We start from the raw sequence: 27,675 nt of genomic DNA on the forward strand, positions 1-27,675 counted from the left end.
TCCGATTTGATTCAGACATTTATTGAGCACCTCCTGTGTGCAACACAGGCACAGTGGAGTGGGGGTGGGAGGATTCCGTAATAAGCTAGAACGTGACCGGGTCCTCAAAGGGCTTAAAGGGACAAAGATATGACAGTGTCTTTACCAGAGAGTTTATTATACAATACAAAAGATCTGAGGAAGATCAGAAGAGTATTCTTTTTTCCAACTGAAATTTAAATTTTCGACTATTACAATAGGAATAAAAAAAAACAATAAGGGTATGAATCCAAAAAAGTCAGAGACTCATGCACAGGTAAATTTATGTTTAAAAAAATGTTCCATCTCAGAGGTAAAACAAAATGAAAATTAGAAGTTATACCATGTATCAATTATCATCATAGCAAAGACTTATCTAATGATAATATTTAATGCTTGGGATGGTGGACAAAGAGGTCAACATACACAACTTGTGAGACTGTAAATAGGCGAAATCTTTCTGGAAAGTAATTTGACATTGTATATATCTCAAGCCTTAAAATAGTCATAACCTTTGACTCAGTAATTCCACTTCCAGGAATCTATTCTAAGGAAATAACCAGATATGTGGTCAAAGGTATAAGCACACAAATATTCATCATCACATCATTCATGAAAGCGGACAATGAAAAACAAACTAAAATGCCAACAATAAGAAAAGAAGAAAATTGGATCGTGGCACATCAATATAATCGGTAATCAGGCAGCCTTCTAAATTGGGTTCTGAAAAGTTTTGTAGTAAACCATTCATTACATGTGTTGACTGGGGAAAAAAATTAAGATACCAAACTGTATATGAGAGGATACTAGTTTTGTTTTTAAAAAAAGATATTTTATATATGCATATACATATATGTGTAATATTCATTTATTTTATATATATTGCAGTGGTAATGGAAGGAAATACCAAATAACAGAATGTTTAAAAGTGATTATCTCTAGAGGGTGGGATGATGGGATGGGGGTTGTATTTACTTGTTTTATACAGTTGAGGTCTTTTCTGAATCTCCAGCAGGGAGCACGAGGGTGGCAGAGCAGCGTGACCCACTACCGCCCCACGGAACTCCATGACCCGCTCACCAGGAGTGGTCCCTGGGTCTCAGCACTAGGCTGGCATCTGGTCCTTGATTCTGCGTCTCCTGCCTGCTCTGATCAGCTCTGGCCTGTCCTCTCTACATGGGGCCACACTGACCCCTGTTCCCAGGTGCTCCTCTCCTTAGGGAGCCCTGTGTTGGTGCACGACTGTCTTCTCACCCTGCCGATGTCTTTGCCTTACATCGCCTCCAGAGAGCCAGGCTCAGGAAGCGGTGGCCATGATCACACGCATAGTAACAATCAGACCTGTGCTCTCCCCTCACTGCTGACAATGGCCTGAACTGCTCCTCAGATGGGCAGCCCCGCCCCACCCCCACTGCGACCCTTTCTCCCTGCACCATACAGTACCAGACAGATGGCTCTACTTTTGCTTCTTAAAACGTGCAATTTCCCTCTCATCTCAAGCACTCCTTCCAGCCTCTCTACCCAGGCTCCCCCTCTGCCCAGAAGTCCCACACCCTTCTTTAGTGCCTCTTTCCTACTTGTTCATTGTCATCTTCACCTTCCAGTAGGACAGGGTCCCTCCCCTGGCTTACTCTTTCATCTCACCCTGCAGCACAGATGTAGTAAGGGCTGGAGAACAAGCTTGCCTGTGCTGGGCTGCACCTTCATGGCCAACCAAGCAGAGGCAGAGAGCCTTCTCGGCAGTTTAAACATTCTCACCTGGGAACAGTGTGGGGCTTATTAGATTCCTTTTAATGTCTATGGATGGTGGACCTCTGCCTCCCTCTCCATCCCTGGCAGGGCTACTTCACTGCTCCTAAAGACAGCTGAGCGTCCTGGTCACCAACTTGTGACTATTACCAATGCCACCATGTGTCCCTCCCACTGATGCCACAGAGTCTGGAAAATCTGTCCCCAAAGGCCCAGTTCAAGGCTTGAGTTTAAAGAATCTCAGTAGAGGCCTTTGGGTCAAGATGTGTTCACAGTGATTGCTGACAGCTGCTCTTCCCCTCAGCCTGGGCACTAAGCAGCCTCAGATCACAAGGCAGGAATGGTTCAGCATGTGAGCTTTGGAGCATATGGAGTAGGAAAGAGAATCAGGCCACCCCCCTCTCTGGTCAGGGTCTCCTCTACCAGAAGCAAGCCCTCGCCCTGATGACCACCCCTCATCTCCAAGGCAGCAAAACCAGCTCAGGGCCAGAACCACTCAGACAACTGACAAATCCCACCTCAAGCAGAAGGAGTGACAGCTTCAAGCTGTAGATGACAGCTGGACCTGTCATGTGACAGCCATGCATCACTTAACAAGAAGAATATATTCTAGGAAATGCATCTTCAGATGATTTTATCATTTTGCAAACATCATCAAGTACACTTACACAAACCTAGATGGTGTGTAGTCTACTACACACCTAGACTATACAGCATATATATAGCCTATTGCTCACAGGACCGTGATGAACAAAAAGATAAGATTAGGTCCAGCATAAGAGAAAGTGATTCCATCAAGAGACCAATAAATGGGAGGTATATGAAGCTTCTGGTGACATAACACTGCATATTATTTATAGTAAATTATTTTATAAGTAGAGTACACTCTCAAATAATGATAAAAAGTAGTAAATACATTAGATCAATAATGTAGATGTTTATTATCATCATCAAGTATTATCTATTGTACTTAACTGTATATGCTGTACTTAATGATAGTCCAGTAGGTTTGTCTACACCAGCATCACCACAAACATGAGTAATATGTTGTACTACGACATCACCATGATCATGAGGTCACCAGGCGATAGGAATCCTCCAGCTCCATTATGATGTCATGGAGCCTCCATCTATGTAGTCCATCACTGACTGAAATGCTATGGTAATAGGTCAGAAGAGATCCTTAAAGCCCAGGTTATTCAAGATGGCAGCAGGATGGAATTCATATGTTAAGAAAAGCCTAGAGGCAGAAAGTTCAGGTGTGTTTGGGAAATAGAACAAATGGCTTCAGTTACAGCATACATGGGTCTGTAGAAGGAGTATGGGCCCGGGGTATGAATTGTGGACTTGGGATCTAGTCTTTGTCCTGCCAGAACAGCAGGAGGTGGGATTGAGCAGATGGGATAGAACCTCAGTGGAATGCTATGTAAGTAGCTCAGCCTTCTCTCTTGCTCCCCTCTCCCTTCTTGATACATCCAAATACCCTTAGCTACCTCTCCTTCCCCATGGTATCTCATTCTCCCTCAATGAATAGGTCATGGGAAGAGGGATACAGCAGAGTCGATCAAAGCCAGGAAGTGCAGAGGGGAGAGAGAAGCTACTCTCATCTTTATGCTCCTGCTCTTGGCAGTGAGTAGCTCTGCAAGTCCCAAGAACTGGGCTATTGCATGACAGCCATGAGGGGAGAGCCACTGGGGAGTGGGCCCAGGTGCTGCATTAGGATTCAGGGACAGTAGCATCTCCCAGAGCAGCCAAGTTGGCCCCATTTGCTCTCACTGTAATTTGGGGAACATTTGTCTGTGTCTGAAGACACTCTAGGTTGTCACAATCGGAAAGAAGGTGCCACTAGCACCTAGTAGGTACCTTGCTAAGTATCCTACACTGCACAGAACAGCTCCCTACAACAAAGAATTATTTGGCCCAAAATGTCAATAGTACCAAGAATGAGAAGCAAGCCCAGCTCCAAAGTCTCAGATTTCAGACATAGTGGAGAAGCAGCATGTCCCAAACTGAATTCCTGGACCTCTGGCTGGCACACTCCCAGGTCTTCATTTGTTCCAGAGGCAGGTTTAGGAGTGGGGGACATCAAGGTGAGAGTGACACTTTCCAGCATGGAAGTGAGGGCATGGGGATGGGAATGTAACTATAGGATAAGGGGACCTCAGCCTCCCTGCTCTCCCTACTCAGTCCCCTTTGGCAACAAGGGGTATTACAGGAGCTGCTGCACCCTGAAGGAGGGAGACAGTACTGCTCTAGGTCAGTTGAGGGAACTCTGGCACCTGAAAGTCACCTCAGCAATCGCTAAGAACCCAGAAAGTTCACATGGTCCACAGTCCTTTTTTCCCCAGCTTCCAGGACCCTCCTGCACATGTAGGTGCACAAGAGTGTGCATGACAGAGAGAGCAAGAGCCCACATACATATAACCAGGGAACAAGGCTCAATTTAGCAGGAAAATCCTGCCTTGGGAGTTACCCACCTCAAGCTGTCCATCCATGGGCTCAGATCTCTAGGGATGCCAGTTCAACATTTACCAACAGCTAACAACAGATGCCCAGTGGGTAATGAGGTGGAAGTGATACACAGGGGCAGCCACCTTTATATAGACCAATCTGCAAGCCACGAGCACTAGGGGAAGACCTCCAGAATCCGAGAGTGTGGTTGTGTGCACCCCCCATCTCGGCTCCATTACTGGCTTGTCACTCCACCTGTCCCTTTCCTCACCCTCAAAATGAGATAAGAATGACAGCTAACATTTGGAGACCACTTACTATGTGCCAGGCATCTTACATGCATGTCATTCTCGCAACAGCCCTGTGAGAATTTTTATTACCCCAATGATACGGGTGAGAAAATGGAGGAGAAATGGCTGGTCCAAGATCACATGGCCAACAAGTGGTGGAGCCGGCACTGGAACACAGCCTGCGTGATAGTGGCAGTTCCAAGGAGAAGGTGGGAGTTCCTGGGGTCATGGGGCAAGGCGGGTCAGTACACACTCCAATGTGGGGAGCCGTTCCAGGGTAAAGCCCTCCATGTGGGCAGCTTTTATTAATGGTGGAAATTCAAACTAGGGAACTGTCCTCCACCCTGGTGGGCCTGTAGTGCCAAAGGCTACCAGGCAGATGCCCATGTAAACACTCCTTAGACCTACAGCCAAGTGCCCTGCTGCTGTTGGCTGGGCAAGTTAGACCAGCTAAAATAGAGGGTTCTCAGGTCCAGCTCCCTGACAGCAGCAGGCAGCTCCTGTGCCCCAGCCTTCTCTCTCCCTCCCTCCTCCTTTCCCCTCAGAGCAGGAGTCAATCTTCTAGAAGGAACAGAAATTTTACGACTTCCATTTCAGGCCAAAGAGGATAGTTAGCCTGATGCCCAGTGGACACAATTGAAGTTCTGTACTGGCCATAATTAGGGGAGGTTCTGACCCCAACACCCAACCCAGCTCCCTCCTACAGAGAGAGCTGCCAATCTCCAAAACTCACCCAAAGAATGAGTGAGGCCAAGGCCAAAACTTGACCAGTTTGTGCACACCTTGCAATGCATTTGGGGAGCCCCTTGCTGTCTTTCCTTCCTTGAACCAACTCTCAATGTTGATGGCACTATGTCATTTCTGTATTGGCCAGTAGCTTTTCTCAGAAGGTCCTTCTCGGGAACCCTTACCCCAAGTCCCCGGAGATGGTGGGGATGAGGCAGGGGCCAGTCAAGGGGAAAACAGTCCCGGAGGCCAGCACCAGCGCTTCAAGCGCACGGGGAGAGAGGGCAGAAGCGCCAGTAGGGACTCTCTGGAGACCCCCACCTCTGCGAACTGTGGCCTGGGTGCAAGTCAGGGCTCGGCTCGGGGATTTCCTTTCAAAGGTGACTTAGAGCCACTTCATTAGGATAGCGCCCTCCAGGGCGGGTCCTAATAGCGTGTTTGGCAGAGTCAGCGAAACGCGGCGCCCAGCGGCACTGGCGGCGGGGCAGCGCCCTCTCCCGCGCCCTGTCCTCTCCCGCGCCAGGCAGCGGTGCGCACGGGGCCATTTGCAGCGCAGGCAGCCTCGCGAGCAGCCGCGGCGCGCCGGCCGGGAGGGAGGTGGCACCATGGAGCTGAAGAAGGACAGCAACGCCGTGTCCATCGACATGCTGCTGATCGTGCACTCGGAAAAGCGGCGCGCGGCGCAGGGCGCGCACATGGACCCGCAGGCGGACCCGGGCGCGCTGCTGCAGCGCCGAGGAGGTAATGCGCGCCCGGCCCGGGTCCCTTGGCCCTTTGGCACCTCGGCCTCCACGCCCCAGGGTCCTCCCGCCGAGGAGAGTCTCGTGTGCTCCCGAAAGAAGTCAGCAAGCCCGGTCCTCTCCCCCACAGCTGCCTGTGCCTCCGCGCCATAGCACCAGCGTCCCGTGGCAACGCGCAGCGGGGTGGTTGCCCCAGCTTGATTCCCAGTGCAGGCCTCTGGGTGCTTCTGTCACCCAAGAGCCTGTTTCCTCCCAGCCACTTCCTAAAGGGTTCAGATCAGGGTTGGAAGATGCCCTGGAGGAAGGGGGCCAGAGCCTCAGGCTGACTCATGTGTATCAGAGGCCTGCTTCCCCAGGTAGCACGCTTGCAGGGCACGAGGGACCCAGGGGGAACCGAGTACTGAGTCAGATTTTGAGACGAGGAGCTCCCTGGTGGCCTTGCACGACTTCTAGCTTCAGTTTTTCTTTTCTTCGGCCTCTCTCCTAGCCTCCTAAAGATAGATGGCATGAAAGGGATAGAGAGAGCACAGGCGTGGGTGAGATGGGTTTGCTGTCTCCCTTGAACTTAACCATCTGTTTGACTTGTCCTGCAGACTTTCTGGGGAAGTGAAAACTGGTAAAATAAAGTAACTGGTTATAGAGCAATTGCGGAAAGCAGGACCCTGGCCTCAACTTTCCATATGCAATGTGAATAGGTATAAATTGTTAATAATGGAGGTTAAATAAGGCCCTGAAAAGCCTGGAGACCTAAGGGTCCTGGGTCTTCCAGGCTGGTATAAGGGTGCACAGGGCTGACAGTGCACCAGGTCTTTAGGAGTGATGTCTGACAGCCCTTATGAGGAAATGACTTCTGCCTCCCCTCCCACTTCCCCTCCAGTTCTGGAGCTCCTTGGAGCCTGCTGCTCCTGGCTCTTCTACCCCCAGATCCCCATGCACGTTGACCATCCACCTGCCACCTGCCCCACTAAAGCAACAATCTCGTAAATGGCCTTGATCCACCAGCTGCACAGGCTGGAGAGGGCTTGAGGAGAAGGCCAGAAAAAGAAATAGACCCTGGAGGGCTGAGAACATCCACAGGTGCTCCAGTTTGGGGCGGGATATGGGGACTGGGAGTTGTATAAGTTAGTTGGTTTTCTAGTTCTCAGAGTCGCTCCTGGGAGAAAGGGAAATAAATGACCCGCAGGGTATTTTTAAGAAGGAAATCAGCAGAGGTCATCAGCTTCATGGAAGACAGGAGACTGCTCCTACCACATGCCCTGCAATCCAGACCTCCCCCAGTGTGTGCCGGGGGGTGGGGGGCAGGTCCAGATCACCCCAGGAGTCCCCACCTCTTCACCCCTTTGATCATGTCTGTCCTAAAGACTCTGACACCAGACAGGGCAAAGAACACAAAGAAGCAGGAAATGCCAGGCACGGACACTTCCCTGAGAGGTACCTGGCATATAGCACAGACTCCCACGACTCCTGACCAACACACTTTGCACTCATGACCATGACTCAGGGTGGAAAGTGCCCCTACTTGATAGAAGTCGATACACACACACACACACACACACACACACACACATTTTAGTTGTCGACAGACACAATGCCTTTATTTTATTCACTTTTTTTAATGTGGTGCTGAGGATCGAACCCAGTACCTCACGTGTGCTAGACAAGTGCTCTCCCACTGAGCTACAGCCCTAGTCCTTATTTTCCCAATGAAGATTTCTCAAAGATGCTATGATGGTGGAGAAAACTGTCACTCATTCACAACCAGATAGTTTTACTCTAGAGAAAAAGGAAAGAGCAAGCCTCCCATTCCTGCTGGGCAGTGATACTCAGGAGACCCCAGGCAGTTTGCAGGCCCACTCCTTGAGAGTCAGCCCCAAGGGAGGAAAACACCGAGCAAACCTAGTTTATCTAAGGCCCCTTATGGTTACACAAGATCCCAAACAAACACCTGCCACTTCCAGGTGTCCCCTCTGCATGACAGTTCTCCCACTGGGAAATGGCTCTTCCTCACCTCCGCAAATAAGTGCCTGAGCCCCATGTCAGAAGAGTGAAGCTCAGATACTACCACAATTCAGACACTGTGTGGCCTTGTGACAGAAAGGAGTCAGAGGGGCCAGAAGGTCAGGAGAGTTCATAGGCAAGTCACCAGGGATTTGGGCAGCAAAGCCAATGAATGCTCTCTCTCCTTTGGTCTCTGGCTCTAGCATCTTCCCAGTTACTCCCTTAGAGCAGAACTCCTCGCAAAGCATGCTTTGGCAGGGAGAGCTCATATATTCCTGCAGCAGTGGAGGTGGAAGCCTGTAGCTGCTTGTGTCAAGTCTGGAAGAGCTTTAAGTCTAGATCTTATCCCAGAAGTTTATGTGACTCGTGCATTCCATTCCATTAGTACATCAGTAGAGCTCCAAGTGGTATTCGGAGGGCTTCACAATAAAAGAAGGGGGCTAAGGAGGAATTGGGGACTTCTGAGTGGTTGCAAGTTTGGAGAACTAGATTGGAGGCCAAGTTTCCAGGGACAGTGCCATCAAGTGTGCTACAGAGGGGCTGGGGAGATAGCTCAGTCGGTAGAGTGCTTGCCTTGTAAGCACAAGGCCCTGGGTTCGATCCCCAACACCCAAAAAAGAAAAAAAGTGTGCTACAGAGCTGGTCTGCTGAGGGAACCTCTGCAGCCACCAAGGCGCACTGGACTTTCCTTGCTTGCCAGGAACTCACTTTTATTGCAGGAGCTTCCCACTGCCAGAACATGTGGCAGTTCTGTGCCAGGAGCTTGACCTTGCAGCCTCCACTTCCAGCTGCTGCCAGAGAAAATCTTCCTTCCCTTCCCCATTGCATCAGCACCAGAGTCCGACTCAGGTGCATCTGACTGACTGAGCCTGGGCCACACAGGTCCATGCTCCAGCTGCAAGAGAGGCTGAGAGAGCAGGCCACTGTCACTTTCCATTCCCATAGAGATAGGCATGCCCACCCTCTCCTCCCCCACATCAAGACTCTACACATAGGCGACATGGATAGAAAAATGTCTTCAAAAGCAGTGCTTTCATGTTTACACGGTAGAGATGTTGGAGTAGAAAAACGGGTCTCTGCACTGCAAAAATGTTCCCTAGAGCGCTGGGGAGATAGCTCAGTTGGTAGAGTGCTTGCCTTACAAGCACGAGGCCCTGGGTTCGATCCCCAGTACTGCCAAAAAAAAAAAAAAAAAAAAAAAAGTGTTCCTTAGATTATTCTAACAATCAGCCCCACCACCAGTGAGAATTTCTATTTTAACGTTTTTTTAAATGTTTTAAATTTTGAGGGTTGCCTTCATGTCCCCAAAAGAGTCAACGTCCACCAGCCCCGCTTTAACTCAGATAAGTCTGTAACTGGCGCATGCCCGCTTGCCTGGGCCTCCCTCTGTGGAGAACCTCACTCCAGTCCTTGTTATTTCACAGGATTCCAAGGTGTTGGAAACGGAATCCGGAAATGGCAGAAATTAGAAGGAAATGACCTTTATGGTAAATTCTCTTTTTCTTTCTGTTTTCTTTGCAATCTCTATAATCTAATACGTTGAAAAATAACTGGAAGGGTTGGGTTTAATTCAGTTGAAGACTGGCCCTAGACATCTAACCACTGAGCAAAGAGTGGCTGCTTGTGACTCAGCCAGGCCTCTAGGGCCACTGTGAACCTGGAAAGTTTTCCCTGGCACCAGGGCCTCTGCTCTCCTGAAGGCTGTAGCTGGGGAGCAAGGCCATGAACTTGAGTGCCCACTTGTTTGCTGGCTAAGCAATAGGAAGACTTGGCTCCACTTGGGGTGGTAAGGTTTGAGCATGTTTCCACAAAAGGCAGGTCTGCTCATGTTACAAAGGCAAGCCATCTTTTGAAGAATTTTTTTTTTTTTTTTCTGAGCAGAAGGGATAGTGTCCTACCTTGGGCCATTGATGCCTGGGGAGGCACCGGTCAAGGGTTCTGTTTGTAGCTCCCTGCCGGCCTTCTGGCCTGGGGCCCAGTATACAATAAGAAGTCAGTTTCCAAAACCTCTCTCCCTGGTACTAGTCATCTCTCCTCCCTGAGAGCCCAGCATCCCTCTGGAAATGGTATGGATGGGCTGGTTATAATGAGCCCTATTCTTTTCCCATCAGAGATTCATAATCCCAGCCTTCAGGGACAAACATCAGTGGCAGTACATGTGATGAGAATTCTTATAGGAAGCAGACCTGCACTCCCAGAGCCCCATTATGGAACTCCATCAGACCCCAGCTGTGTGAGCCCTGGAATCTGATGACTGGCTTATCAGTTGCCAGTTGAAGGAACCACTCTCCTTGATCCTTCCCGAATGGGCAAATGGCACTGCAATGGAATAAACCCATGTTCATGTGCTCCATTATCCTTCTTACAGTAACAAAAGAGAAGGCTGGCATTTCAAAAGCAAATTCATTTACTCATTCATTCTCTCCACAGTTGCCTTTAGTGTCAGGCACAGTTTTAAATGTTAGAGAAGAAACAGTGAACAAGGCAGTCAAGAACCCCTGTCTTTGTAGGACTACATTAAAATTCTAATCCTAATAACATTCATTGCAGTAGAGTCTCAAAATCATGGCAGTGAAGTGTCTTCCTGTTTCCCCTGACAAACTCATGGGTAGGAGTCATCCTCAGGACATGCCCAGTCTCTCACCAGGGAGACCACCCCTCTGTGTACTGGCTTCTTGGGCATGCATGGGTGCAAAGGCTTTCTCTACTTTGCTACTGGGACCATCAGACAGTAAACAAGCCAGCTTTAGCTCTAGCAGACACCATAGCTAGTGAAACTATACTGTGGGCTAGTGAGAATTATAATAAGAACCAGACCTCCAGAAACCTGTCAGCCGCAGAAATGGCCTGCGGGGCATGCATACTAGGCCCACCTGTGAGTGGGCAAAGGAAGTCGCAGGTGGGTGCAAAGAGACACAGCATCCTCCTTGACTGCAGTTCTCTCTGACCTTGCCGGAGCTGTCTGACAGTCATCTTAGGGCATCTCAGGAATTGGAATACACTGAACTCGTGCTATATTTTACCTTCTTCCAGGGACCTGATTTGGGGGAAAGTTAGTGGAAAATGGGAAACAATGTAGTAACTCTTTCAAGACTATTAGAAGACTCTTGTAAAAGACATGAAGTGGGTCTTAGTTCATAAACAGGATGATTAAAATAGTTCTTGCAAAACCACCTTGAGAGCTGAGAGTTTGAAGTAAATGCAGAGCTGGAAAGAGACTTGACAGAATCCTGGTTCCAGAAAAGAAGATGGTTCTACCACTCCATTGATACATGTAATTCAGAGTAAATTTTTACTTAGTTTTCAAATGGCATGTTTGCATTTATGCAAAAATTAAAATTATAGCTTCTTTCTGTGTTTTCTGATGCTAAGATCTGGGCTTCAGATATTGAAGCTTAACTTTTCTCATATCTGCCTTGGTGGTGCCCAAGGCACCCATTCCTGATGACCAGCAGCCTGCCCAGCCCTGGCACTGGATGACTTTCACCTCAGAAGGAAGCAGCTGATGGCCTGTGCTGGTGGAGTGTGCACAAATGTAGCTGAATTTGGCGTTGATCCAGAAGGGCACATTTTTCCCCCTGTTGCTGCCCTATACACTCCTTGGACCTTCGTGTTGGCAAGGGTGGGAAGGGGCCCCTGGAGAGCTCCAAACTTTTAGAAGCAGCAGGTGTTGGCACTGGGCCACACTGCCGCCCATAGCTTGCCCAGCAACGGGTTTCCCCTGCTGTGATTGGCTGCTTTCCTTGGTCCTGGCCAAAGTCTGCCTAGCAGCATGGTATCCAATGCCCTACAGCTAGAGGGAAACCAGTCATACAGCCCTGACTATAAATACCCCACAGAAGCTATGCCAGCCAATCACCCTCCTTGAGGATTCCCTTCCCGGATCCTGTTTCCTCCTGGACGTGCAGCCAGCTGTGCCCACAAGAGGCAGCCTCCTTGTCCTGCCTGGGTCTGGCCTGAGGCTCCAACCCAACATGCTATATCACCCTGCATTGGCACATGCAGTGTAGCCACAGCTAACTAACCGTGGCCTGGGGGCCTCAGGAGCCTCAGGGACCTCAGGGCCTGGCTGGGCTTGTTCACCAGAGAAGACTGAAGCAGTCAGACTTGTCCCAGGCAAGGCCCTGCCAGGTGGATCACAGGTCCAGCCCAGCTCAGTGCCCCTCCCCATCCACCTCAGCTGGCCTCTGCTTGGGATCAGGCATGGGAAGCACCTGAGTGACCCATTTGGTTGACTGCACAAAAGGAGTCATCTGAATGGAATCTGTTCCGCTCAGCAACCCAGCAGCAAACTGGTTCCCAGGCTGAGGCACTAGTTCCAATGGTCATTCTCAGTGGCAAGCCAGCCGGAGGCCAGAGGAAGAAGATGGCAGCACAGGATGGTAGTGGTGGAAACTCCTACTGCCATGGTCTGCCCCTTCCCCAGCCCCTCCTCCTGCCCCCTGAAGCAGAGGTTTAAGGGCAGCTTTAGTAAGACCAAGGCACAGCCACAGCAGCCACTGTGCACAGGGATGAGGGAGAGGTCATGCTTCCTGTGGGAGGAGCAGGGAAGCCTACGAACTCCCCTTTGTTGGCCTATGGCAGGGACTGGGCACCTCTCTGTAGCAGCCTGATCCTGCTAGTTCTGAGGACAAGTTGGTATTCAAAGGACAGAAATATCCATGGAGTGCAGACAGGACCTGTCCTGTGAGGTTTGTGAAATTGAACCAAACTGCACATTGTCCCAGCTCCAAGGCTGGCGTAGGAGGCAGCTGCCCCTTGTTCTTCTCACAGGGAGGTGGGAAGCTAAGCTAAGATTTGCGAAACTTGGTGCTCAAGTCCCAAGTCAGAACTTGCCATGTGTGGAAGTCAGATGAGGGCCCTATGCGTGGGAGAGTGCTGGGTGACACCAGTTAGGTGTTGTGACTCCACAACTTTCGAGGTATCTCCGGCTTGCTCCTGGAAGCCCCAGCGTGCAAGGGCTCCTGCTGGCAGGTGGAAGGGGCATGTGCACACAGGCATTGGTCTCCGTATTCCCGTGCGTCACTGCTTTTTCATGGGGGAGGTCCACAGGGTGTGCACGTGAATGGGTCAGGCCTGTGGATGTGCTCAGTCCCCAAGCCTGCCTTTCCTGCAGATGCATACAACTCCCTGCTCTGCCCAGGGAAAATTCCACTCTGGTCCCAGTGGTCACTTCAGGCCTCTCTGTCTTCCTTAAATAGGAAACCTGGCAGAGAAACAGCACCCTCAGCAGCCCCAGGTCATCACTTCCTACGACAACCAAGGTAAGTGACTCGCTCTCTAGCGATGACCTCTCCTGCGTCTCTGCACCCAGTTCTGCTCGCCCAGCCGGAGACAGACCCGGATGTGGAGCTCAGACCTTGGAGAACAGCTCCTCTCTGCTGGCGTGGAGGTTGAACATCCTGGTCCTCTCCTTGCATCCCAGAGGAAGCCCTGGGAGGTGACATGGTCTGAGTCTGCCCTTCACCTAAGATCAAAAAATAAAGTTCTTGTGCCACCAAGCCCCATCATCATCACCACCACCATCATTGCCATCCCTGTAGCTAGCTTTTATTGAGTGCCAGCCCTGTGCCAGGCACTCCGCCAAGCCATTTACACCTTTATTCTCATGTACATTAAGCTTCTCAGCAATTCTATTTGATAGGTGCTCTCCGTGTCCTCATTTTACAGATCAGTAAACGGAGGCTTGGAAAGGCTGCCATGTATCCAACATCACATGGCCAGCAGGAATCAGAGGCGGCACTTTGATCCCTTGTCCTTTACCCCTAATGTCTCAACTGTTAACCTGCTCAGCTTCTGCAGCTCCCCTGGAAACTGGTCTCCCCCTACTGGCTGACGGTGTCCAAGCCCTTCCTTGTCCTAAATCATAGTGGCTCCTTGGCTTCTCCTGAAACCGAGCCTGCCAAGAACTTTCCACCTAGTGCCAAGTTTCCAGCACCAAGATGGAGTGATAGGGCCCTTCCTTGAGAATCCTCACTTTTCCAGGGCAGGCTCATAGGGGCACAGGAATGGCAAGCAATGGTATTACCAGGCTGATTCTGCAATTAACTGAATGTGGGAACATGACATAATAGAGACAGGAGGCCACAGCTAGAGGTGAGGACTGACTAGAGACCCCCACACCCACCATCATCAACTGCTCTTCACTAGAGTCTCAGGGCCTGGTATCTGAGGGTTCTCAAAGGCTCAGCCCAAAGAGTTTGTCACCACGGCACTGAGATCCTACCTGCCAGGAAATTATCTGGTGGCATCCAGGGGACAGTAGCACCCCCTCCCTCCTGAAGCAAGAGGCCTTGGAGATTCAAGGGGACTCAGAACCTCTCAGGAATTGCTCTGTGAAATGTGGGCCTACTCAACATCTTCACAGAAAGGCCCTGGCAGGCAGTGAGGAAGGGCCAGTTGACTCGGGTCACCAGCATGAGAGAGCCAGCTGTCTTTGCCTTCTGCATTTTAGACTAGAATTCCTGGGAATGCAGCCCAGGAGAGACCCTAGAGCCCAGTTTGCAGGTCCACCAAGACCTACCACCTGCCCTGACCACCATATGGACAAGCCCAGGCCCTGCTGCTTCTCCGAAATAAACTTAACAGCATGTGGCTCTTGAGATACCTTACTAGAGAGAGAGTGGACTAGTCAGCCACTGGTCTCACTTAGCCAAGTAGACAGACTTCCAGTCTTGTGCAGCTGACATCTTGTGAGAGGAGAAGAAAGATCCCAACAAGGAAAACAGTGAGGCAGTGGAGGCCGAAGCAGAAACCACAGGAAGGGTGATGGGGACGCACAGGGTCATGGATCAGAATCCTGCATTTGCTATAGCAAATTTCCATCGACTTGGTGGCTTCGACCATTCAAAACTATTCTCTTACACTTCTGGAGGCTGGATCTGAAATCAGCTGCCCTGGTGAAGTCACAGTGTCCCAGGGCTGGTTTCTTTTGGAGGTTCTGGGGAGGAAGCCATACCTTGCCTCCTTTGGCTCCTGCAGCTGCTGACTCTCCTTGACTTGTGGTTATTATTCCAGTCTCTTCTTCCGTTATCACCTGCCCTCTCCCCATGAGCAGTCAAGTCTCCCTGTCTCCTTCTTATAAGGATATATGTGGTTTTATTTAGGGCCCAGTTGCAGCCAGGATAATGTCTCTACCCCCAGAGCCTGTGCTCAGTTGTATCTGCAGAGTTCCCCTTGCCATAGAAGGCAACTTTCACAGGTTCCAGAGATCCTGGCCTGGATATTTTAAAGGCCATAATTCATCCTATCATGAGGGATCGTTTAAAATAGAGTAGGTGAGAAAGCTTCACTGAGAAGGTGACATTTGAGCCAGGAAGGAGGGGAGGGAGCAAAGCCATAAGGGCATCTGGGGAAGACCTTTCGGTAGAGGGAGCGATGGGGTACAGAGGCCCCAGGCCGGGGCACGTGTCTGGCGCTCCAGGGAGCAGGTGGCTGTGGTTGGAAGGAGAGAGGGGTGTGCTCAGGGGAGGGAAGGAGGAGATGAGTCAGAGAGGACCTAGAGGCTACTTCAGCAAGCTGGTTTCTAATCTGAGTGCCAGTATAGAAACTCTCGAATAGTTTGGGACATAACAGCCTCCGATGTGTGGAAAATCAACTGAAGGGGCCAAGGTTAGAAGCAAGAAGACCCCCGGGAAGCGTGATCCTCCAGCAAGCTTTTCCTGTGGTCTGGATCCCAGGTGTGAGTCAAAGACCAGGACCTTAGCAGTGGGAAGGACTGAGGGAGAGGAGATGCAGGAGGGGCAGGTTCAAGAAAAAATAGGAAGAGTTCAGACCTGGCCCTGTTGAGGTTGCTGGCAGCATCTATCGCATTAGAAAATGAGGACTTACTCCAATCATTATTTCACATGTTACTTTCTCCTTGTCCATTGAGACTTGAACTTAAGCTCTGTTCTCTGGACTACCAGAAGCTCTATCCGTAATAACAGTGACTTAGTATGTGCCAGACATGGAGTTGAGCAACTTTTATGACTCACCTCATTTAATCCCCACAACTACATTCTGAGGAGTGGGGTTATCACCCCCATTTTACAGATGGGGAAAATGAGGTTCTCAGAAACTTGAATAACTTCCTTGAAGTAATACAACTAGCAATGCCAGATGGAGGAGCTAAACCATACCTGAACATTCCCAGAGTCTCCATGAAGGACAGGGACCAATCTGGTGGCCAACTTGAATACAGGACCTCCATCCCAGTCCCAACAAGAAACCCAAGATTTCATTCAGAGCTGACTCTTCAGAATGGTCCAGCATTTTCCCCTCCTCCTCCTCAGCTTTTTCAATAAGAGACTTCATGTACCAGGTGACAGAAAACTCATGAACTCTTAGGTCTTCATACAGACAGTCTTCAGAAGATGGATCTGTGACCCATGTACAGTTGGATGACAGAAGAATAATTTCTAGGAGGCCCTGTGGCTTCAGGTCCAGGAGGTTATTTTTGAGGACTCATCGTTCTCTTGGGGCTCTTGTCCTTCCCATCATCGGCTCTCAGCACCAGGCAAACCCTCTCTGGCCTGAAGGGGAGCACCTTCATTGACCATGCATGTGCTTGGGGTGCTGCCTTATTTCCAGACCCAGGACTTCCCTGTGGAGCTCCATTCTGCAGACGGTCATGAACATTCCTGTGTTTCAACTGGAAGCCGGGGGCTGTGGGGACTGTGAGAGGAACCCTCATCCCACGCCAGCAGATACCCAATCAGGCTCAGCCCTGAGCTGGGCACCCTGGGTTGTCCTCTCACAAGCAGAGCAGCTCAAGGGGGCTTCCTGCTGCACCTGGCAGAACCTACTGAGGGCAGTGCTCGTTGATGTTCCACAGAATTGGACAGTCCCTTGTCACCACCCAGCATGCTGGGACGTTACAGCTCACCTCTTCCTGACAGGACCTGGCACTTCCTTCCTGGGCAGGACCTTGGCACGCCTCTGTTGAATACTAGCCAGGGTCTGCTTATGGTTGTTTTTACAATTAGGACAGCTTTAACTAAGGTTTTCCTGACTCTCAGCTACTACAGGAAAAATTCCCAAGGCAAATAATCCAGGTCGTAAGCATGGCGGCCTGTTACAGAGAGAGTTAACGGGACCTAAGGCAGGGATGCGAAGTGTCCAACAGGAATCCAGCAGTTCTACTCACACAAGCCTACCACGCGTGCGTGCACACTCACGCACACACTCCCGTGCATGCACACACACGTGCCTGGCAGTCTTTGTTAATTGATCAGCACTCCAGGCAGCCACTTCCAATCAGTCAGAGTTAATGAACAACACGAAACCTGTTTGCCCTCCCTGCATTAGGCATTCCGAGCAAATTAGGCCTTTGCACAAATCCTGATTGAAACCTGAAGAGATCTGGGGAGGAGATGGCAGGCAGGAGAAGCATCCTGACTGGACGAAAGGCGGGCCCAAGGCAGCGCACACACAGCCTGCTTGTGTTTGCTCCTGCGCGGTTCTGCTTCTGAGAGGGTAGGGAAAGGGAGGCGAACTGGGGAGCGGGGGTTTGGGAAAATGACCTGGGAGTCACCTCGTGAGGTTAGTGGGAAATAATCTCTAACATGCTTTTACTAAAATGGTCAGAGCTGCAGTTTCAGAAATGCTGTCTGAGTGACAGCTGGTAGAGCAGAGGAAGGACAGGCCACCTAAAGTCCCAGGAAGGGCCTCCTGTACATCTGATCTGATGGCTAACAGTCAAGATGAAAGAAATGGGATCGAGTTGCACTCAGATCCGACAGTGAATATTATTCCACATGATGACTCTCAGAGTGATCAAGTTAACTTTTTTTTTCTTTAAAAGTTGTATTTGATACAGGAATGTCAAAGCCCACAAACCCTCTCCACTTCATGCTTTTAGGAAGCTCAAAGCTCTCTAGTGAATGCTACTCATGGAGCCAGAGAAACCTACCGGAAGTGCCTTCAGGGTCTGTGAACGAAAGCGGGACTCATACTCCCGCACAGCAGGAAGGCCAGAGCTTCGCTCTCTGAGGCCAGGTTAAGCATTAGCACAGCTTTGGAGAAGAGTCAGGAAGTGGGACTGGGGAGAAGGTTGCCCATCAACCCCTGGCCAAGAGGAAATGGGAAATCAGGAAAGAGAGAAGGGATTGGAAGTGGGGATGGGCGGAGCTTCTGGGCGGGGGCTTGCTCAGGACGTCAAGAGTACCTGCACGCCAGCCCTGGAAGGGCTTTCACGGCATTTTGTATTTCAGCTCAATTGTTCTTTGGCAGAGAGACTGGATGGCTGGATCAGGAGTGGTTAGAAGTACCTGGCCAGGTTGAGAAGTTTGGGGAGGAGGTTTGTTGTTGGTCCCCATAGCAACAAGTTGCTTGCACAGCTCCTCTAAACTTAGACACTATTCCCATCCGGCATTTTTTTTTTTTTTTCTGTTTGATAAAATAATCCTGCATCAAATAGAGTTTTGTGTTGCAGGACTCCTCACAGCTTTGTGGTTTGTGACCTGCAAGAGAGGAGAGAGTGGGCATGTTTCTCGATTCTTCTTGCAAGAGGCATCTTTGAGCCACTCACCACCTGTTACCCACTTTGAAAAACACCTCAGAGTGTTTGGGGTAGAGAGAGTGAACAGGCAAAGTAGAACAGGCCCCTGCCTGTGTCTCCAGGGGGACACACAGGAAGTATTTGCTAGGGAAGGTGATGGCACCTGATCCTATGGCCAGAACTGAATTATGCCTTCAACTCTGAAATGTTCCATGTCTTCATTGTCAAATCACAAAGCTGATATTCTTTGATGCAATGAATGTGCTAGAAACTACGCTTCAAAATGAATGTTAGTGGTGGGTGCAGTGGTACATCCCTGTAATCCTGGGACTTGGGAGGCTGTGACAGGAGGATTGCAAGTTCGAGGCCATCCTCCATAATTTGGTGAGGCCTAAACAACTTAGTGAGATCCTGTCTCAAAATAAAAAATCAAAAGGGCTGGAGATATAGTTCAGTGGTATATCGCCCCTGGGTTCAATCACCTGTACCAAAGAAAGGAAGGAAGAAAGGAAGGAAAAGAAAAGAAAAGAAAAGAAAAACATGTTAGTTAATCCCTTCAAAACAATGCCTGGGGAAGCCATGTGGTATCTTTTTTAATCGTTTTGGGAATTGCCCTCTGGCATTGCATAACTACAACAAGAAAACCATGTTTTTCTGCAGAAAATAAATGCTATACACTTAGCAGACAAAGGGTTAATTAAAATAAAGAACTCTAATAAAATCAATAAGGAAAAAGTAATAAATCAATAGGGAAATACTCAATTCACAAAATAGGAATTTAAATGACAGATATAGGAAAAGAGGACTACTTTTAAAATTAAAGAAATATACAAAACAATGCAGTAACATTGTCCACCCATAAAAGCTTAAAGAATTGGTCAAAGCAAATGTCAGTCATCTAGTTTTGCATTACACACCAGCACAAAGCTCAGCTGCTGAAAACAGCATTTCCCAGGTCTGAAGCCTGCAGGGTGACTGGACGTCCCACTTGTCAGTCATTCTCAGCTGAGCCTGGCTCCTGGCGGAGCTTGCGCCTGTGTGTCATCAGCTGGTGGCTTGGCAAGAGGCCATCTCTTCTCAGCCTCACCTGAGAGGCTCTGCCCTGCTCTGCTCCGTGTGGTCTCTCAGACCCAGCCTGGCACGTCCATGTGGCAGTTGTGGCTAGGATTCCAAGAATGACAGTGAGGGCTGCAAAGCCTCTCAAGGGCTCAGTTCAAAACTTGTATAACATCGCTTCTGCCACACGCCAAATGGCCAACGAAGTCAGAGGGTCAGCCCAGATTAAGGGGTGGAACAAAAAGACCTCTCACTGCAAAGAAGGACAAAGCACTGTGGCCAAGTGTGCAAACAAAGCAAGAATAAGCAAAAGGGGCATTTCTCTTGCACGGTTGGTGGCATTGCAAACCAATGGAATCGTTTGTGGGAAAGTTTGCTGATATCTAATAAAAGCCTTAAAAATCCCCATACGCTTTCATCCATATTTAAGAATTTATTCAAAGGAACTGATCTGAAATGTTAAAAGATGCTCGTATCAGAATCTCCATCACATCATTTTTTATAATAGCCAACATTTGGGGAAAAGCAAAATATCCAACTAGAAGGGACTGCTTGAATAGATGACAAGCCATCTAGAAAACAGAGTATTATGCAGCCATTTAAGATGATAACGTGACCATATTCACCCACATGTAAAAACTCAAATGACGAAAGCGGATCATAAAAAGCATGTTGACTGTAATCCTGCTTTTGGATTTTTAAAAGTAGAAATTACGTCTAAAAGGATTTTCACTTTCTCTTGTCTCTTTCTGTAACATCCAAATTTTGTTTTCTTTTCATTCTTTTTAAATCGCTAGGGATGTAGTTAGTTATTTTTATTTTATTTTAAATTAACACACCCAGTAAAAGGGAATTTTTGTGGCATGTAGTTCTGAGTTTTAACACATGTACAGATTCATGGAACCAACACCATAATCAGGATATAGAACAGCTCTGTTTCCCCAAAAATATTCCCTTGTGCAGACTCTAATCCTCCCATTACTCCTAAGAGCTCCTTTGCATTGTAGAAGTACTTGAAATGGAAATACGTCAGGAATTGTGTATCAATTCACTTGCTGAAGGACATTTAGGTCATTTCCGACTTGAGGTGATTATAATTAGAGCTGCCGTACACATTCATGTACAGGTGTTTATATGAACACGAGTTTTCATTTCTCTGAGTTAAATGCCCAGTAGTATAATTGTTGGGGTGTATGCTAAGTACCTGCTTTGTTTTATAGGAAACAGTCAAACGTTTTTCCAAAGTAGCTGCTCTATTTTACAACCCGCCAGCAATAGATAAGATCCAGTTTCTCTGCATCCTTGTCAGCATATATTTTAAAATTATACTATTGTTCTTCCAATAGATGTAATATCTTACAGTGGTTTTAATTTGCCTTCTCCTAATGACTGCATATGCTTATTTTCCACCTGAAATCTTTTTTTTTTTTTTTTTTTTTTTTTGGTGTAAGTATCTCTTCTTGTGCCTTTCTCCAATCTAATTGCCTCTGCACTTTTATAAAAAATCAATTTGCCATATTTATGTGGGTCTCTTTCTTGACTTTTTTCTGCTGCATTGATCTATGTTATCTATCCTTTTGCAAAATCACACTGTCGTGATTACTGTAGTTTTATTCACACATCTTAAAATCAGATAGTGGGCATCCTCTGACTTTATTTTTCAGAACTGGTTTGGTTATTCTAGTTTCTGTGATTTACTACATAACTCATAGAAGCACCTTGTCTATATCTACAAAATTCCTCTAAGGTGTTTGGATTTGCATTAAATTTTAGATAATTTAGAGAGAATCAACAATTTGACAGTATTAAATCTTCCATTTCATAAGCATGATATGTCTTCCCACTAATTTAAGTCTTCTTTATATGTTTAATCATAATTCAAAATTTTATGGTACACAATTACTGCATATGTTTGGGGAGGCTGTTTGTTTGTTTGTTTTATATTCATACCTAGGTGGTACAATTTTGGAGATTTGGGAAATGGTAATTTTTAAATTCATTTTCTAATTTTTTATTACTTATATAGAGAGATTCTTTATTTTAAACATATTCTGCTGAATTCATTTTAGGAGCTTTTTCCTCCAGATGACTTGGAATTTTTTTATATACCATCTGTGAATAAGAGCATTATAGCTTTTATTTATTTTTCTTGTCTTATTGCACTGGGTAGGTAGTATTTCTAGTATAAGTTATTAGGAACACTGAAAGTGGACATTTGCGACTTGTTTATAATACTAGAAATAAAGTATATTATTTTCACATTGCTGTTATCTATGTACATTTTGTAGATACCCTTTTTCAAATTAAGAAAGTTTCCTTTTATTCCAATTTTTAGGAGGTTTTCTCATGAATGGATGTTAAATTTTGCCAAAGGTATCTTTTTTAATCAATTGGTATGATCCTGTGGTTTTTCTACATTAGCCTGTTAATTATATTTATTAATATTCAGATATTAAACCAACTTTGCATTTCCAAAATAAACCACACATGGTTGTGTTATCGATTATTATCTTGTTATATTGCTAGATTTAATTTTTAACTCTTTGTTGAGAGTTTTGTGTTTATGTCCGTGAGGATTATTAGTCTGTAGTGTTCTTACGCTGTCTTTGTCTGGTTTTATAGAAGACTAATGCTGGTCTCATAAACTGAGTTATGAAATGTTCACTGTTCCTCAGTTTTCTGAATGACCTTGTGAAGAATTGGCATTCTTTCTAAATATTTGTTGGAATTTATCAATGAAATCATCTGGGCCTTGCTTTTTGGTGGGGAGGTGTTAACCAGGTTTAATTTTTAAAATAGATACTGGAATGTTCAGGTTATCTATTTCTTGAATAAGTTTTTGTCAATAGTTTGTGAGCTTTAAGGAATAGGTCCATTTTATCTAAGTTGTAGAAATTATGTGCATAGAATCGTTTGTAGTATTCCCTTATTATTTTGATATGTATGGGGGGTGCATAATTATGTCCATCCTGATATTAATGTCTGGATTCCCAATTTGTGTCATAACTCTCTTTATCTTCATCACTCAAACTATAGGTTTATCAACTTTACAAATCTTTTGAAAGAACGAGCTTTTGGTTTCATTGATTATTCTCTATTGTTATTATTTTAAATTTCAGTTGTTTATTTTCTTATCTCTTTCATTTCCTTCCTTCTTTGCCTTAGATTTAATTTTCTATTATTTCTCTACCTTATTAAAGTGGAAACTTAGTGATTTAACATCTTTCTCTTTTGCTGATATAAGAATTTAATGCTATAGATTTCCCATGAAGGACTGTTTTGCCTTCATCTTGTATATTTTGATATGTTGTATTTTCATTTTTTTCTGAGTTCAAAATATTTTCTAATATTCCCTGAGACTTCCTCTTTGGAAGGATTATTAGGAAGTATGTTACTTAATTTTCAAGTACTTAGAGATTTTCCAGTCTTTGTTTTTAACTTCCAGTTTAATTCCATTATGGCCAAAGAAAAAACTCCATATAATTTCATTCTTTTAAACTTTTTAAGATTTGTTTTATAATCTAGGGTATAGTCCATATTGGTGAATATTCTATGGGCACTTGAATATATATTCTGCTGTCATTTGGTGACATGTTCTATAAACATCAAATAAATTCTGTTATTTAATAGTGTCACTCAATTCTTCTATATATTTCATTTTCTTTCTACCAATTCTCTCAATTACTAAGCAGAGTGCTAAAATCTCCAACTATGATGTAGATTTGCCCAGCCCTCCTTTTATTGCTATCAGTTTTTGTTTCATATATTTTAAAACTTTGCTGCTGATAAGTATATATTTAAGATTATCATGTCTTCTCAGTGAAATTACTCATTTATCATTATGTAGTATTCCTCTATCTCTGATATTTTCTGTGCTTTGAAGTCTACTATGTTTGATATTAATATAGCAATTCCAGCTTTATGTCATCTATTTTTTAATTTTTTAATTTGTTCTTTCTAATTGTACATGACAGTAGAGTATATTTTGACATATTTATACAAACATGGAGTATATATTACTCTAATTAAGATCCCAGTCTTGTGGTTGTAAACGACGGTGAGAATCACTGTGGTTTATTCATATATGTACATAGGAAAGTTAAGTCAGAGTCCTTCCATGGTCTTTCCTGTTCCTGTCCCCTCTCCCTTCCCCTCATTCTCCTTTGTCTTATCCACTGAACTTCTGTATCATCTTTTTAAAATAAATCAATGCCACAGTGAAGTTGAATCTTTGGGAACAGAATAGTTCAGTCTCACTTATTTATCCTTTCTTGCAATCTCTATTTTTAAGTAGTATTCTTACCCCATTTACACTTAATAAAATTACCGGTACATTTGGATTTAGGTTTTCTACTTCATTATTTGTTTTCTGTTTGTTCTTCTGTTAAATCTTTCTTGCTTTCTTTGTTATTTTTATATCTTTCAGAATTACATTTAAATCATTTATTGTTTTATGGAGATTCTTATCTCTTTGTGTACATCTTTTGTATGTCATACATATTTCACTTTTCACAATCTAAGTATTATTAATGTTAACATTTCAAATAGAATGAAGAAACTTTACTTCCACATAGGTAGTTATCTTGTATTTTATGTGTACATATATTGAAAACCTATCAGACAATGTTAGAATTATTGCTTTCAATCATCCTGCATGTTAAAGAATTTAAGAGGAATCAGCTGATATATTTACTTAGATATTTACGAATTTTATTCCTCTTCCAAGTTTCCCTGTGGCACCTTTTCTCTTCCATCTGCAGAACTTCCATTAGAATTTCTTTTAGGGCAAGTCTATTGTTAATGAACTCCTGGTATTGCTTTATTTACCAGTGTCTTTATTTTACCTGCATTCTTGACTGGTATTTTTACTGGATATAGAATTCTGTTTTGACAGGTTATTTCTTTTTGCATTTTAAAAATGTTCCACATCCTTCTGACCTGGTTTCTGACGAGAAATCTGCAGCAATGCTATGCATAATGTATTATTTATCATGGTGTACTTTAAATGTCTTTTTTGCCTTCAGTAGTTTGATTATAATGTGTCTGGACTTGGATTTCCTTATTTATCCTGTTTGGGATTCACTAAGTTTCTTGAATATATAAGTTATGCCTTTTACCAAATTTGGGAAATTTTTGTTATTTCTTCCAATACTTTTTCTGAACCACATTATTTCTCCTTTCCTTCTGATGTGAGTGTTAGACTATTAGGTTATTGTCTTATAAATTTCTGGCATTGTTCACCTTTTCCATTGTTCAACCTGGATAGTGTCTATTGCTTTACCTTCAAGTTCTCTGACTCTCCTCTGTCATCTCCATCCTGCTACTGAGCAAATCTGGAGGATCTTTAAACTATTTTATATTTCAGTTCTAACATCTCCCTTCTTTTCTTCTTTACAGCATTAATTTATTTGCTAATACTCTGTATCTTTCCATTTATTTTAAAACTGTTTGACCCTGCTTTTTGGAGCATGACCACCATGTCTACCTTAAAGTCATTGTCTGACTTGAATCTGTGTCATCATGAAACTGACAACTCTTGATTATCTTTTCCTTTTCAAATTGAGATTTTTCTGAGTCTTCTGATAAATAATTTGGGTTGAAACCTTTGAGGTGCTATACAAATCTGCCCTGCATGGGCACCACCCTGTAGCCACTCTAGGACTGGGACATTGGTCTTCTCCAGAATTTAGTTCTTAAAGACTGTGGTGTGATGTTTAGGTTGAGATCTCTGCATGAACAGCTTGAAGTGACCACAGGAATTCGTGTACTACTTTATGGAATTGTTCTCTTGAACCCCTCCTTTTTGTAACCCACTTCCTGGTCCTCCAGCCAAAAAACTGAGGCCTTGTTTCATCTTGGTCATGTACTTCCCATAACCGCATCTGCATTAAGGACCAATCAACACAAAACAGAGAGAAGTAACAATGAATGATGCCCTCCAGTTCTCATAAGTCCCTGCTGCCACTACTACCAACAGGAAACAACACCACCAAAAAAAGGAGAACAGAGGATTTCCCCCACTCTCTCTGACTCTTAGAGGTCCCCTTTCCCATGCCTCAGGCAGAAAGGGTTTCTCTAAAGTGCTTTTCCTCTGCAGCCACTGTGAACCTCAGGGCTTAAGGATGCCTTTCAGTCCAATCTAGATAATGCCAGAAGGAACAGGAGAAGTAAACTCACTGCCAGTTTGGTGATTCTTTAAATCCTGATCTTCTTCTCCAGTCTGCCTTCTACCATTGACTTCACAGGGTCTGCGGGTGGTGTCCCCATACATTCTGTCCAGGATGGATAGTAGCATCTGGTGGGAGAGAGGAGTGTGCATACTCCACCTTGCCTGGGTTCAGAAACTGCTTAGTATGTTGTTTCAGTTTTTTAAAAAACAGGAATTACTTGCATCTTCAAAAGAAAGCTCTAAAACAAATGGTGTTTTGTTGTTCAAACATCTGTCACAGGGCAGCACGCCCTTCCTGGAAGCACCTGGCTGAAAACAGCCCCTCCTGTTCCTTTTCAGGGACGCAGCTGACCGTGGAGGTCCACCCTCGAGACGCCATGCCCCAGTTCCTCAAGAAGTTCTCCTTGGCTAAACGTACGTACGTACAGGGCTGCCTGTGGTGGAGGGGTGGCAGGGAGGACTGAGGGCAAATGAGTGGGCCGGACCCAACCTGGGCATCTTTGGAGGGAAAGAGAAGAGTGGCCTTTCTCTGCAAACTAGGAAAAAGCAGAGAGCCATGACAACTTCATCCTGAGGTACCCTCTCTGGAGGTACCTCAGCTTCTACTGTTCTTGTGTCTCTGGATTAGGCCTGGGTAACACCAGGTGGGTGGCTGAAAGGACCTTTCCTTATAAGAGTGTGTTGCTGGTGTTTTTAGATGCCATTTGCTGACTAAGAAATAGTGTGCATAGTGCTGTACCTTTACTTCGCTAATTTTGTAACCCTCTGGCATAGACTGAAATTATCCCCACTTTTGTTTTTCTTAAGATCAGCAAACAGAGGCTCAGAAAGTTAAAAAAATTGCCCAAGTTACCCAGCTAGGAAGTGGGTCAGAACCCAGGTCTGTTTCTGAAGCCCCTGATCTTAGCTGTCAGTGCTGTGTATACAGACCCAGGTTCAGGACCACAGTGGCTTCTCCGCTCCCTTCTTCTTTCTCCATGTGTCTATCTCATGGCTAATCAGAGGCCTCAGGAGGCCAGGGAAAGGAGGCCACAGAAGGCTGAGCCTCAGTCCTCCCAAGTCCACTCAATAGGCCACAGTCCTCCGAGGCTAGCAGGCCCTGCAGTCCTCAGTGTTCAGGGTCCTAGTTCAGTGTGGAAAGGGAAGCTCTGGAGGCCACTGGCTGGGTCCATTTCTCAGCTCTGTGACCTTGGGCAAATGGCTTAACCTGTATTTTGGACTCAGTTTTCTTATCTCCAAAAAGATAAAAATATGTAAACCTCCCTCATAGGATCATTGTGAGATCAGAAGAGATGGTAAAAATAAGGCCCAGGCCAGGCATAGTAAGTGCACAATAAATGCTAGCTACTCTTTTGAACCCCCACCATTCCATCCGAGGATGTAGGTGGAAACAAAATGTAGGTGTAAGAAACAACAGGACCACTGTTTCTCAGAATTACCTGTGTACATTTGCAAACTTCCATTGTAATATTTACCACCTAAAGTAGATTTTACACCTGCCTTGGCATCGCCACCCCCATTTCCATGTGGATGAACCCATATCTTCCTGACCTGGTTTCAAATCAGAAGGAAAAGCTCCTTTCTTTTTGCCTGTGGATATAGCAACTATTGGCTAGTATTCGGCCTTAACCACCCTGAATTCGTAAAATTTGATAATCACTTGGGTAATTATCAAAGGTTCTAAGATCCAAGGTCCATACAAACAGCCTTCCTCCAGCTTCATTTTTACCCATGGATAGTTCTTTTCTTCAAGTTATCTGGAAGAAATTCATTCACACTCTCAGTATCTCCAGCCATGTTCCAAGATGGCAGGAGAATGCAGTGGTGGCCATGAGTACCAGCCTCCAGGGGGGCATTGCATCATCGGAAGTGTTGAAGTCAGAGCATATTCAGGGTCTGCTCACAGAGTGCAGCTCCATTTCTGTCATTCACTCCCTGGCTCCCAGACTCATCTCTGCCCCACCAGAAAGTTCATGGCAGTCCCAGCAGCAGTTCAAC

At 45.9% G+C, this 27,675-nt stretch overlaps 1 protein-coding gene and 1 non-coding gene across 3 annotated transcripts in view; both read left to right on the forward strand.

Moving 5' to 3' along the window:
- Positions 1–5,762: 5,762 nt before the first annotated feature.
- Positions 5,763–27,675, forward strand: part of Ky (kyphoscoliosis peptidase) — a 47,765-nt gene continuing 25,852 nt past the window's right edge. Inside the window, exons 1-4 of one of the 2 annotated variants that reach the window (XM_047565284.1) lie at positions 5,763–5,975; positions 9,397–9,459; positions 13,174–13,236; positions 26,017–26,091. In XM_047565284.1, the coding sequence (XP_047421240.1) occupies positions 5,840–5,975; positions 9,397–9,459; positions 13,174–13,236; positions 26,017–26,091 (337 nt within the window). In that variant the 5' untranslated portion in view covers positions 5,763–5,839. The remainder of the gene's footprint in view (positions 5,976–9,396; positions 9,460–13,173; positions 13,237–26,016; positions 26,092–27,675) is intronic. The other variant, XM_047565285.1, reaches the window with a different exon arrangement.
- On the forward strand, positions 9,079–9,151 carry Trnav-uac (transfer RNA valine (anticodon UAC)). Its single transcript has one exon. It is a non-coding gene; the product is annotated as a tRNA-Val (tRNA).

Source organism: Sciurus carolinensis, chromosome 9 (genome assembly GCF_902686445.1).
Source record: "Sciurus carolinensis chromosome 9, mSciCar1.2, whole genome shotgun sequence".
In the NCBI taxonomy this organism is placed as follows: domain Eukaryota; kingdom Metazoa; phylum Chordata; class Mammalia; order Rodentia; family Sciuridae; genus Sciurus; species Sciurus carolinensis.